Consider the following 13,366-nt stretch of genomic DNA (forward strand, 5'->3'; position numbering starts at 1 on the left):
ATAAGCCTAACAGAGCCATCCTACCTCTACCTCCACATCGATGGCATCTAACCTGACAACCTCCCCCTACAACCAGATATAAGCCTAACAGAGCCATCCTACTTCTACCTCCACATCAATGGCATCTAACATGACAACCTCCCCCTACAACCAGATATAAGCCTAACAGAGCCACAATCCTACCTCTACCTCCACATCAATGGCATCTAACCTGACAACCTCCCCCTACAACCGGATATAAGCCTAACAGAGCCATCCTACCTCTACCTCCACATCGATGGCATCTAACCTGACAACCTCCCCCTACAACCAGATATAAGCCTAACAGAGCCATCCTACTTCTACCTCCACATCAATGGCATCTAACATGACAACCTCCCCCTACAACCAGATATAAGCCTAACAGAGCCACAATCCTACCTCTACCTCCACATCAATGGCATCTAACCTGACAACCTCCCCCTACAACCGGATATAAGCCTAACAGAGCCATCCTACCTCTACCTCCACATCGATGGCATCTAACCTGACAACCTCCCCCTACAACCAGATATAAGCCTAACAGAGCCACAATCCTACCTCTGCCTCCACATCGATGGCATCTAACACCATGTTTTCTGCTTTCTCCTTAAGTCTATCCAGAGCTTCTTGCTCCATCTGGGATTCCTTTTTGGATTTTTTTGTAGATTTGGTTTTAGTCTCTGTGGTAGATGGAGCACTTTTCTGTTTTTGAGCACTTATTGACACATCCTTAGATTCTATTGCAGCAGTTGTCTTTTTGTTTGGTGCAGAATGTTGTTTGGAATCTGAAGTGGCCGCTGTTGAGAGATTTGATGGCCTCTTATTTTCGGACACTTCAGATTTAGTACTTGGTTGCTCCACTTCCTGCTGTGAAGTCTGTTGTTTAGATTTGCCTTGTTTGTTTTTGTCTTTATTATCAGGTGTCAAAGTGTCTCTTTCCTCCTTAACAGATGTACCCGTCTCTTCATCCTCATTCTGAATATTGTACCCACTTTTTGAGTCACTTTTGTCCTCCTTAGAATTGTATCTTTGTGGCGAGTCTGTCCCTGCGAGAGCCTCATTGAGTTTTAAGCCTGGAGCAGCCCTTCTGGCATGGTTTTCCTCATGATCACCCTTACCGCTTCCTCTTACCATTCCCTTTAACTACAAAGAAACAGAATTATATTTCCACATCTAAGTTAAGTGTACTGATAACATGCAGTCAACAAAAATACCAGTGAGTTAAATCATTTTTCAAAAGGTAGCCATAAAAACAGGTAGCAAATTGTTCTCCTGATCAGTTGTGACAAGATATTAATTTTCTTTATTTAAAATACAAGAATATCTCCTATGACTGTACAGTTCTCTACCCTAAAATAAAATTTGTCAAAACATTTTCTGCAAACATGGAAATTACTTTACTGGTCTATGTATGTACTATTGATAGTAATTAAATATCTTATTTATAGGCCACACTAAAATTGTTACAATTTCTAAATCACTATCATATTGATTTATCCTTTCACACACAAACACACAGATATTTTCCATTCGTATCTTTTCCTAAATGGTTCAATAGTTTATACATAACTGGTTTATTATTTCAATTCAGAATTTGTAAAATTACTCCGTTTATGAATCATATTTCTCAATCCATAAAGATTCTCTATATCTTGTCGACTAACAACAGCTAGACCAATGCTTACATAAGAAATAATCCTATCTGGATCGATTACCTTATTAAAGACAAATGCTCCACTAGAATCAAATGTCCCAGGTTCCTCCACATCAGCCGAGTCAGGCATACTCCACTCTGGTAAGTTTTCACCTTGTTAGATAAAGCAAAATGTATAAAGCGACGCATGCTTACATCACTTATGTCATTTTCTTGTACCATGAAAATAGAATTTCGCTCAATTTTTTTCAGATTTTGAATCTAATAAAAAAGCATGTTTATTAATATCTTTTCAGAAATTGGGAATAAAAATGTTGTTGGGAGGGTGTCAATGCCTGTTCCATTTAAACCTGCTACCACTTTCAGATTGGCACATTAATTTAGGCAAAACCAAATTGGGAACCAGAGTTAGCCCTGAACTGTTTTTGAAGGAACATGAACTTGACAGTTACAAAGAAAGCTGATCAATATAACAGTGAATATCGTACCTTCTTCGTCCCAGGACTCACTATTTCTGCTTCTCTGGAACGTCCTGCCCCCACGCTGTACTCCATTAGGACGAGAGTCAAAACCTCCCCTTTCCCTGTTGCTTGGATCTCTCCAATTTCCGCGAGCACCTGATTTTACCAAATACTCAAGTTTTTACTATTTTCAACACTATTTTAGACAAAGTTAGAATATGCAATTGGCAAATTACTTGACAGAAGTAACAATATAAACAAGAAATTTAACTTAAAATTAAAAGTTGACTTGAACAACTGAACTGCTTACTCCATTTAGATGAGCCAGCTTTACGCCAATCTCCATCCCCTTCTTCTTCCTCCTCTTTACCTCGCCAATTATCTGTACTGCTGACTGACCTTGTGAACTCCCGGCGTGGAACACCAGGTTCATCAAATCTGTTCTGGTAATTACGTTTGCTCCCCCTATAAGAGAACAGTTACCAAATTAATATAAATTTTAAATAATATAATTGATAATAAATAGGTTGTGGGGACTTAAGTTATTAATAGTAATTAACAGTACTTTCCCCAAGTGTACTTGCGTATTCCATCTTAACATTGTATCCTTAGTATTTCCTTAGTACATTCATAATGAATGAAAACCCTTTAGCTTGATCTAGCTTGATACTTATCAGTTACAGTATAATCCCATGATTCTTTTGATATATTTCGGCAGTAAGCTACATCTTATCTCCGGCCTTATCAACATGTTGGCCTATATCCAAAGCTCTATTTGGTTGTTATGGTGGTAAGGTGTGTTTGCTGCATGATATATACCTATCCACATTAACATGCAAGATAAGCTATATAGGTATCTCCGTCACACTATCTGTGTAAGTTCAGCTGTATCAGGACAAGTGTCTCTATGAACATGTGTTCCTGAAAACCCAACGAAGACAAATTATTTGAAAAAATATGCTTAGGAAGTTTTTTGAACTTCAACAATTTTTGTGGGAAACAGATTGAACAAAATCAAAGGGATTGAACAACTGGCTTTAAGTCCCAAAACAGCCAGGTTTAAGTAAAGCTGCATATTCAATGAAAATTGTTTGCATTTCACTATACGAGTCTTTTGTGATACTTTCAAAAGTGACAATTTTTATCTGCACACAACAGTATACCTGATATTCAAACAGAAACATTTAATTTCCTGTTTATCACTATTCCCAAAACTGTAGCAGATTGCTGACAAAATATTTAAGTGCCATGAAATAATCATAAGTTTCCTTATACTGTGATGTCACAATTTGAATTCATATCTCTTTATACCTTCAATACTATCATGCATATTTTCTTATGTTCATTTTAAGTTGTGATGAGCAGAGAAGAACAACTTTTAATGTGTCAATAACAAGGATTACTCACACTTCTTCCCAGCCATCTGCTCTGTTGTGACTTGGTGGACGGACAAAGCCTCCTCCAGCTGTCTCTTCATAGGAGGCACCTCTCTGTAAGAAACCACCTTCACCTCTTCCACGACCTTTAAGAAATGGTACAGATTTGAATAAAGCAATGCTCGATATATTTGAACTAGTTGTAAGTAACACTGTAAAGAAGTATTAAATCTTTTTCAGGGTCGGTTAAAAAAATTAAAAAAAATAAGTCCAGAACTCAAATATATTGTTTTGCAATTATTGAGAAGTAATCTAGAATTATCATATTACATGTAAAATCAAATGACACACATAAGGCCAAATAAAATTAATTACTTGGTTCTCAGGCTAATGTTTTTCAAAATAGATGCGGCAGGGCGGTAATTTTTTTCCCCATTTTACATGGCAAAACGAGACTAGGGCGATTTTTTTTGTGTGTATTTTTTAAAACGTTCATTGTGGACATCACCTTGTCTTTTAATAGTTGTGTAGAGACCCGTCATAGAGCAAGCCTCCGAAAATCCCCCCACGATGTTCCAGACGAGAATCACGAACCCCCCCATTCCTTATTTGTACCGAAATGAGCGCCATTTGTATACAAGACTAATAAGTCAGAATCATTTTAACGCTTGCCTGTATCTCAATCCTTACCTTTATTCAAACGTTTTTGGGACTTGGGTGACTAACGAGTAAAAACGACATGCAGACCAATTTTCCAGGTTTTTTAAGATGGCGGCTGGCGCATTCACGATTTTTTTTTATTACTTTCACGATAAAATCGGCAATGCGCATGGTGCCATGAAATGAGCGCGGGCCTGAGAACCAAGTTATCATTTTTGTTTGGCCTAACCAGCAAAATTTTATCGTTAAAGTCCAAGTCAAAACTAAAATGTCCATTATCCAAGATTTCTGTTCCTTCTCAGAATACAACACTTATATGCTTCATTTTATAACAGAAACACTAATACTTACCCAAGCCTCTTCCTCTGCCTCGTTCTGGACCCACCCCCCTTCCTCTCACACCAGGGGGACCTCCACGTCCAAACATTCGTAAAACTGCCATACTGTTTACAGTCTGTGATAAAAGTCTCTGTAACACAAATAGATCACAAATGTTTAATATCAAAGTGGAATATATACCTTAACTATTATTTTAATCTAGGAACTAAGCCAAACTTTATGATATAGTTTTGGCTCTTCCCTCAATGCTAGATTTTTTCAGGTAATATCATATTCAGCAATGTTTGGCACGGTATTTGTAATACTAATTTCTGATTGGTTGAAGTTGCTTGGCAATGAAATTACTGCGAAATGTTGAGTTTTGTGCATTTTTTTTTATCAGAAATACACCAAAAAAATGTGTGCCTGTTCTGCGTAAAGGACTCTGTGGATTTATTTAAGTGCAGTTCCCCCCCCCCCCCAAATATAAACTGAACCCCAAAAATAATCATGGTTATTCCTTAATTATTCCCCTTTTATGAAAAGGTAGGTCACATTCTAAAGAAGGTATGCGGAAGACAATGGGTTACTTAAATTACCTGTTCTTCTTCTGACAGTGGTATTAATGCAAGGGGTTCTTGTGATTTTTCAACCATAATGTAGGTCTGTCCTTCCAACTCTTCTGGTACTTTACAGTTTGGATTAAATAGTGCTAGCATCTCCTCTCGGCCGTAACGATAATCTGCCAACTTGTATTTTCCCAAGCCTGGCGAAGGCGGAGGAGTGCCCAAACTGTTTCCATCAGACAAGGCTCTGAGCCTGTCACAGAACAAAGCATAAACAACATTAGTGGAAACAAAATTCAGATAATGTGATAAATTGTTCTGTAAGATTGAATAAGGCACAACAGATTTACCCAGAAATAATTATTAATGCAATGATGTTGATTGATCAGAATAAAATCAAAAGGAAAGAATAAAAAATAGCAATGTATTTTACAGTGCCAGTTAATTTGAGTTTATTGCAGGTCTTGTCTGTGCCTAATCATTTATCATACAGTCTTGCTATGTGTTAAAAATTGGACAGCCTATAAAAGAAAATTGACCTGTACTAGAACACTCATCACTCTAGACCTCTAATAAGACACCTAACCATTCTGGACATCTACCAACACACTTACCATTCTGGACCAAACTTCAATGTATCTGCCATCTCTTTTTCTCTTTATTACTATTTCTGATTCTGAAAAAAAGATGAAACTTTTTATTTAACTTAAGGCACATATCTGACAGAACACAGAGAGTTGTGCAATTTCATATTTTTTAGTACTAGCACTTGTATTCAAAGAATCAACTTTATCTCTAAGTAATGGGACTAGCATGCACCAACATTTTGAAAAGAAAGTTCAGAACTCATCTAAAAAATATTCACAAAATATTACTGAATACATTGCAAGGGTAACTTTAATCTGACATGAAAAACTTAATGGACAAGATCAAGACTTGACCTGCTCTACCAAATTTCCAATCATCATACCTCATCTTCACCATTTATGCCAGTCCAAATCTGCTAACTAGTATATATATACCAAAATTAACAAAACTTGCAATGGTTTTGAATTTGAATGCCATAAAAAAAAACTTGGATGCTGTTAACAATTGGGCATCTTTATTTGGATACATTTCCTCAAATAATGCACTTTGTATCTTGACCATTTTCTCGCTCAGCATAGTTAATGGGTCACAAGGAGAAAAGTAGCAGCGACAAATCAATGGATGTTGGCTCTTATCAAAAACACATTGAAGAATATTACTTAGATGAATTTGCAGTTACTATGCTGCAGCAGTACTTTTAAGTGTAGCAGAACTGGATGGGGTCAGTCTCTGGCAGCCAAGATGCTCAACTGAGTAGACTGTCTAGAGTCTGGAGGTCCCAATTTGGAATCCCTGTCTTACCATGCGTTTTTTTCCTCCTGTTTTAATGGTGCCTGTTACCAACCCTTGTCTCAACGGTGTCAGGTCGTTTCATCATAAAGCCTGTTCACCCCGGGTTGTTGTGCGATAAAAATATTTTTGGGGTGATTTTTTTAGTACTGTTTAGTTGTGTATGGCTAATATACTGGTAGTCTAATTTGAAGTTTTTCTATGCCTCTCTTAGCTTTTTTTTTGTTATAAGTCTCTATAAGGTCTACCAGATCTGTAGCATGAAATTCTTTCGACAAGACATTTGCTCATGAAACCAGACTTGGATCTGATTCTGTGATGAAACATGAAAAAAGTATAAACTTTTTTTAATAATTAAAAACATTTTAACTGATATTCATAACTTTAAAATATATGATTGTATTATGGGGAAACAAGCTTTGTTGAACTGGATTTAGAGTGAAAAACCTGTAGTGCTAACAAGATTTAGAGCGAAATGTCCCAGATCCTTCTCAAGTAAGTTGTTTACAATTGCCAGCTAGAGGGGACACTCAAACCCCAGTTAAACATATGATGTTCTCTGAGACAAAGACTCAGAAAAGAGAGATAAATATAGCAGAACAGGAACAGGTCAGTCAACGGCGACCAGGCATGTGACGCTCTATTGGTTAGAGTATCCGTCTAAGAGTTCCAAGATCCTAGGTTTAAATCCCAGTTTGGCAGTGCATTTTTCTTCTCCTGTTTCAAATGCAATATAACTAATTGAAACACTAACTTATTGGAGGCAGGACATGTACAATCTCTAGCATTCCCAGACATGTTGAAGCACATGGTGAGCCAAGAGGCACATGTGTAGCAGCATGTACGTTACACATCCTGCACAGCCAATCCTCCCACTTGGGTCACCTAACAGTATCCCAACCATGATAATGTTTCTTCAAGTAATCCCTTGTTTGTTAAGGCTGTCAGTGAAAGTTGCAGAAATAGATTGTTAAACTATATGGATACGACAAACACACCTCAAATTATAACACGTCATGTAAAATGTATGGTAGGCCTATTAAACAAAATAAATGTGATCATATTTTAAATAAACATGAATCTTTGAACGCCAACAGATCAAACTTGACAGTCACGAAGGCACCTGCCATGCATATTTTTGTGATAATTACTATTTACAACTTATCATTTTAACTTTCTTGAAGTATCAAGTTATGGATGACGTCTTCAGACATTTCCTGTAATGTTAAAGGACATCTGGATTCAACATCGACCCCCATCTTATTTCGAGTATACCTGTTTCAATAGAAAGGGAAATAAACCCAATTCTGACAATGACCTTTAGAACATAGGAACATGTAATATTAGTAACAGTTTTATCAAAATATTGCGACACACACGAGATCACTTCACGAAGCATGCATCGTGATTTTGGCATACGGTGAAGCACAGGGGCTTTTTAATTGCCCTGGCATTGCACAATGATAGAGTGTGCACCTAAATAATGAAGATAAATACATGATTTAATGAATGAGTGAACTTATAAGCACATGCATGACATGGTACCTGATCTTTTTGCAATGTTCAACAGCCTGAACACGAAAGCACAAAACCAATATGGCCGTGTTTGTGTGTATGTATCACGTGACCGCAAGGAGGCCCCGTATACGGAAACGGAAATGCTCAGTGTAGCAGACGAAAAAGATATTGCAGTCGTGATTAGGGCTGAAACCGATAGAAATCTTGCGATTTTTAAATTGTAATAAACAACAACGAATAAGGTATTTTATGTATATTCTTTGTTGAATTACCTATGTTCGGCTGTATTAATTCGGAACGAAATATACCGAAGAAGGGGTGTTAACTCAATATTTACCAGCGTATGCCATTGCCTGCCTAATTCATTTGGCATTAATAAAGGCTATGAATGTCATGGACCGATTGTTGACGTAATCATTATTATGACATCATAATTGTTACGTTGGATAGCACGGTGATCCTTCCCTAGCGATGACTGTTCTATTCATTGAACAAGCATACGAGATCCATACATTGTTGGAACTAAATGCTGAATGATAATAAGTGTAATTGACTTTTTTGAGATGAACTAATTCCAAAAATGGTAAATATAAGTATTGAACTGTTTTCAGCTGGCATTTATAAGGCAGTATGAATTCCAGCTGGACAAACGCAAATCCAACATGAAGCGCTAGCGCGCTTCATTGATTTTGCCTTTGTCCAGTTGGCATTCATACTGCCACTGAATGCCAACTGAAAGCAGTTCAATGCTTCAATAAATGCATTATGGCATAGGGAACGTGTTATTTTGGCGCTTCTCTTTCTGCCTTGGTTAACATGAGATAAGGTAAAAAGCAACTATTCACGCAACGTTAGGCTGTTCCGTGAACAACCCCTCCACTCAAACGTCAAGTACCCTTTTAAATAACAAATTTTCCTTTTGGATTCCACCTCCGCACCGTAGCTTAGGAAGGCTGAAACTGGGAAAGAAACATTTACCCTATAAGGCCTATGTTTTTTTCTTGAAAATAAACCCCATCATGATCACCGCGAAAACCCCACTGATCAGCAATATATCGGAATGGCGCTTATTTCCTTTTGGGGCTATTTCACCTTTAATAACGGCCGTTTTTCCCCCGTAGACAGAGCCGTGCTAAATAGAACCATTTACTTTTTTTTCTGAATAGGGCCATTTACGCTTTTTTTTCTCTGAATGGGTCCATTTCGCTTTCTTTTCTGAATAGGGCCATTACGGGTTGTTTTTGTCTGAATAGGGCCATTGAAGGGTGGTTTTTTTAATGGGCCCATTACGGTTTTTTTTCTGAATAGGGCCATTACGCTTTTTTTCTGAATGGGGCCATTTACGGTGTGTTTTTTCTGAATATGGCCATTACGGTTTTTTTCATGGGGCCATTTTCGCGTGTTTTTTCTGAATACGGCCATTACGCTTTTTTTTTTTGAGTGGGGCGTTACGCTTTTTTTTCTGAATAGGGTCATTTGCGGTTTTTTCTGAATGGAGCCATTTACGGTGTTTTTTTCTGAATATGGCCATTACGCTTTTTTTTTTGAATGGGGCCATTTACGGTTTTTTTCTGAATATGGCCATTACGGTTTTTTTTAATGGGGCCATTTTCGCGTGTTTTTTTCTGAATCGGCTAGGCTTTGTTTGGTACTTGCTTATAGATGTACTGAATAACAATGCTGCCACTTCATCTCGATTCATCTTTGGTACGGCCACTATATGTTACGTATACGTCACTCTTACGTAAACCACGCATACATAGAAGTTACCACGTTCAGTTATACGCCTACTTTATATCATATCGTCCATCGATCTGACGTGATTCAGCTGTTGTTCGCAAAATAGTGGACAGTTGAAATCGACGACATAATTGTAATTTAAGAGCCATCGAGCAGCAATAAACCTGCAGGAAAAAGAGAGTTTTCTTGTCGCGTACCTGTGATAGTTAGGCTATTAGCAGCTTTTGATGACGGGTACCAGATTGATGTTCGAACTTAGTTTCCGAAATTAATGTCATTTGGCAGTTCCCCTCCGAACATCAATGGTCTAAATACTGTTTTGTAAGGCTCGTGATTCATAATGTATTGTCTCCTGTAAGTTTTGTGAAACCGTGGAACTACAGGGGACTAGTCCAGTGCTAGATACAAGTGTCTCCTCTTAGAGTCTAACCCGGGACGGGACTATCAGATAACTTAGTTCAGCGTAAGAGTCTCCGCTAGAAGTCGAACCCGGGACGGTACTATCAGATAACTTAGTTCAGTGTAAGAGTCTCCGCTAGAAGTCGAACCCGGGACGGGACTATCAGATAACTTAGTTCAGCGTAAGAGTCTGCGCTAGAAGTCGAACCCGGGACGGGACTATCAGATAACTTATTTCAATGTTCTACAAGTATTTCCGGCAGTAGTCTAAACCGAGAAAATAAGCGACTGGTCAAATGCTCTGTGCAAGTGTCTCCTCTAGGTGTCGAACCAAGGATTACAGACGACTATATGATACATGGACTTTCATTGATATATGGACTCCCATTGATATATAGACTCCCATTGATATATGGCCTCCCATTGATATATGGCCTCCCATTGATATATAGACTCCCATTGATATACGGACCCCATTGATATATGGACCACCATTGATATATGGCCTCCCATTGATATATGGTCTCCCATTGATATACGAACCCCATTGATATATGCCCCCCCATTGATATATGGACTCCCATTGATATATAGGCTCCCATTGATATATATACTCCCATTTATATATAGACTCCCATTGCTATATGGCACGCCATTGATATATGGCCCCATTGATATATGGAACGCCATTAATATATGGCCTCTCATTGATATATGGACTCTCATTGATATATGGACACCCATTGATATCAAGACTCCCATTGATATATGTCCCCCCATTGATATATGGTCCCCCATTGATATACGAACCCCATTGATATATTCCCCCCCATTGATATATGGCCTTCCATTGATATATGGACTCTCATTGATATATGGACACCCATTGATATCAAGACTCACATCGATATATGGACCCTCATTGGTATATGGACCCCATTGATATATGAACCCCCATCGATATATGACCTCCCATAGATTTATGGCCTCCCGTTGCTATATGGACTCCCATTGCTATATGGCACGCCATTGATATATGGCCTACCATTGATAGATGGACTCCCATTAATATATAGACTCCCATTGCTATATGGATTCCCATTGATATATCAAGGGGAATCCATATATCAACGGGAGGCCAGAAATCAATAGGAGGTCATATATCAATCGGAGGCCATATATCAATCGGAGGCCATATATCAATAGGAGTCCATTTATCAATGGGAGTCTATATATAAATGGGAGTCCATATATAAATGGGGGGGCATATATCAATGATGGGAGGCCATATATCAATAGGAGTCCATTTATCAATGGCGGTCTATATATCAATGGGGTGCATATATCAATGAGGGTTCATATATCAATGGGAATCTATATATCATGGGAGGTCATATATCAATGGTGCCTCATATATCAATGGGAGGGAATATATCAATTGTGGTTGCTATATTAATGGGAGTCCATCTATCAATGGTAGGCCATATATCAATGGCGGGCCATATATCAATGGGAATCCATATATCACTGGGAGTCTATATATCAATGTGAGTCTTAATATCAATGGGGGTCCAAATATTAATGGGAGGCCATAAATCAATAGGAGATCATATATCAATGGGAGGCCATCAATGGGAGTCTATATTATATCAATGGGAGTCTATATATTACTGGGACTCCATATATCAATGGTAATCCATATATCAATGGGAGGCTATATATCAATGGGAATCTATATATCATGGGAGGTCATATATCGATGGGGGTTCATATATCAATGGGAAGCCATATATCAATGGGGGCCGTATATCAATTGGAGTCTATATATCAATGGATGGGAGTCCATATATCAACGGGATGCCATAAATCAATAGGAGATCATATATCAATGGGAGTATATATATCAATGGGCGGTCATATATCAATGGGATTCCATATATCCATGGGGGTTCATATATCAATGGGAATCTATATATCACTGGGATTCCATATATCAATGGGGCTCCATATATCAATGGGAGTATATATATCCGTGGGGGTCCATATATCATGGGAGTCCATATATCAATAGGATTCCATATATCAATCGGAGGTCATATATCAATGGAGGTCCATATATTAATGGGAATCCATATATATCAATGCGGGTCCATATATCAATGGGCGGCCATATATCAATGGGATGCCATATATCAATGGGAGACCATATATTAATGGGGGTCCATATATTAATGGGCGTCCATATATAAATGGGAGTATATATATCCGTGGGGGTCCATATATCATGGGAGTCCATATATCAACGGGAGGTCATATATCAACGGGAGGTCATATATCAACGGGAGGTCATATATCAATCGGAGGCCATATATCAATGGGGTCCGTATATCAATTGGAGTCTATATATCAATGGATGGGAGTCCATATATCAACGGGATGCCATAAATCAATAGGAGGTCATATATCAATGGGAGGTTATATATCAATGGGACGTCATATATCAATGGGAGGGAATATATCAATTGTGGTTGCTATATTAATGGGAGTCCATATATAAATGGGAGCATATATATCAGTGGGGGTCCATATATCAACGAGGGTCCATATATCAATTAGGGTCCATATATCAATGAGTGTCTATATATCAATGTGAGTCTTAATATCAATGGGGGTCCAAATATTAATGGGAGGCCATAAATCAATGGGAGTCCATATATCAACGGGATGCCATAAATCAATAGGAGATCATATATCAATGGGAGACCATATATCAATGTGGGTCCATATATCAATGGGAATCTATATATCATGGGAGGTCATATATCGATGGGGGTTCATATATCAATGTGAGTCTTTATATCAATGGGGGTCCATATATCAATTTGAGTCATAATATCAATGGGGATCAATATATCAATGGGAGACCATATATCAATTGGAGGCCATATATCAATCGGAGGCCATATATCAATGGAGGTCCATAGATTAATGGGCGTCCATATATAAATGGGATTCCATATATCAATCGGAGGCCATATATCAATAGGAGTCCATTTATCAATGGGGGTCTATATATAAATGAGGGTCCATATATCAACGGGATGCCATAAATCAATAGGAGGTAATATATCAATGGGAGGTAATATATCAACGGGAGGTCATATATCAATGGGGGTCCATATGTCAATGGGAGGCCATATATAGACTCCCATTGCTATATGGATTCCCATTGATATATGGCACGCCATTGATATATGGCCTCCCATCATTGATATA

The 13,366-nt window shown here is 38.1% G+C and overlaps 1 protein-coding gene across 1 annotated transcript in view; it reads right to left on the minus strand.

Annotated features, from left to right (window-relative positions):
* Window positions 1-8,057, minus strand: part of LOC110460248 (GRB10-interacting GYF protein 2-like) — a 28,637-nt gene extending 20,580 nt beyond the window's left edge. Inside the window, exons 1-9 of the mRNA XM_021513062.1 lie at window positions 7,979-8,057; window positions 5,671-5,732; window positions 5,090-5,309; window positions 4,524-4,641; window positions 3,544-3,658; window positions 2,447-2,601; window positions 2,164-2,292; window positions 1,737-1,828; window positions 580-1,164 (exon numbers count right to left, since the gene is read on the minus strand). Coding sequence (XP_021368737.1) covers window positions 580-1,164; window positions 1,737-1,828; window positions 2,164-2,292; window positions 2,447-2,601; window positions 3,544-3,658; window positions 4,524-4,641; window positions 5,090-5,309; window positions 5,671-5,702 — 1,446 coding nt within the window. The 5' untranslated portion in view covers window positions 5,703-5,732; window positions 7,979-8,057. The remainder of the gene's footprint in view (window positions 1-579; window positions 1,165-1,736; window positions 1,829-2,163; window positions 2,293-2,446; window positions 2,602-3,543; window positions 3,659-4,523; window positions 4,642-5,089; window positions 5,310-5,670; window positions 5,733-7,978) is intronic.
* Window positions 8,058-13,366: the final 5,309 nt, after the last annotated feature.

This window comes from Mizuhopecten yessoensis, unplaced genomic scaffold (assembly GCF_002113885.1).
Source record: "Mizuhopecten yessoensis strain PY_sf001 unplaced genomic scaffold, ASM211388v2 scaffold10333, whole genome shotgun sequence".
In the NCBI taxonomy this organism is placed as follows: Eukaryota; Metazoa; Mollusca; class Bivalvia; order Pectinida; family Pectinidae; genus Mizuhopecten; species Mizuhopecten yessoensis.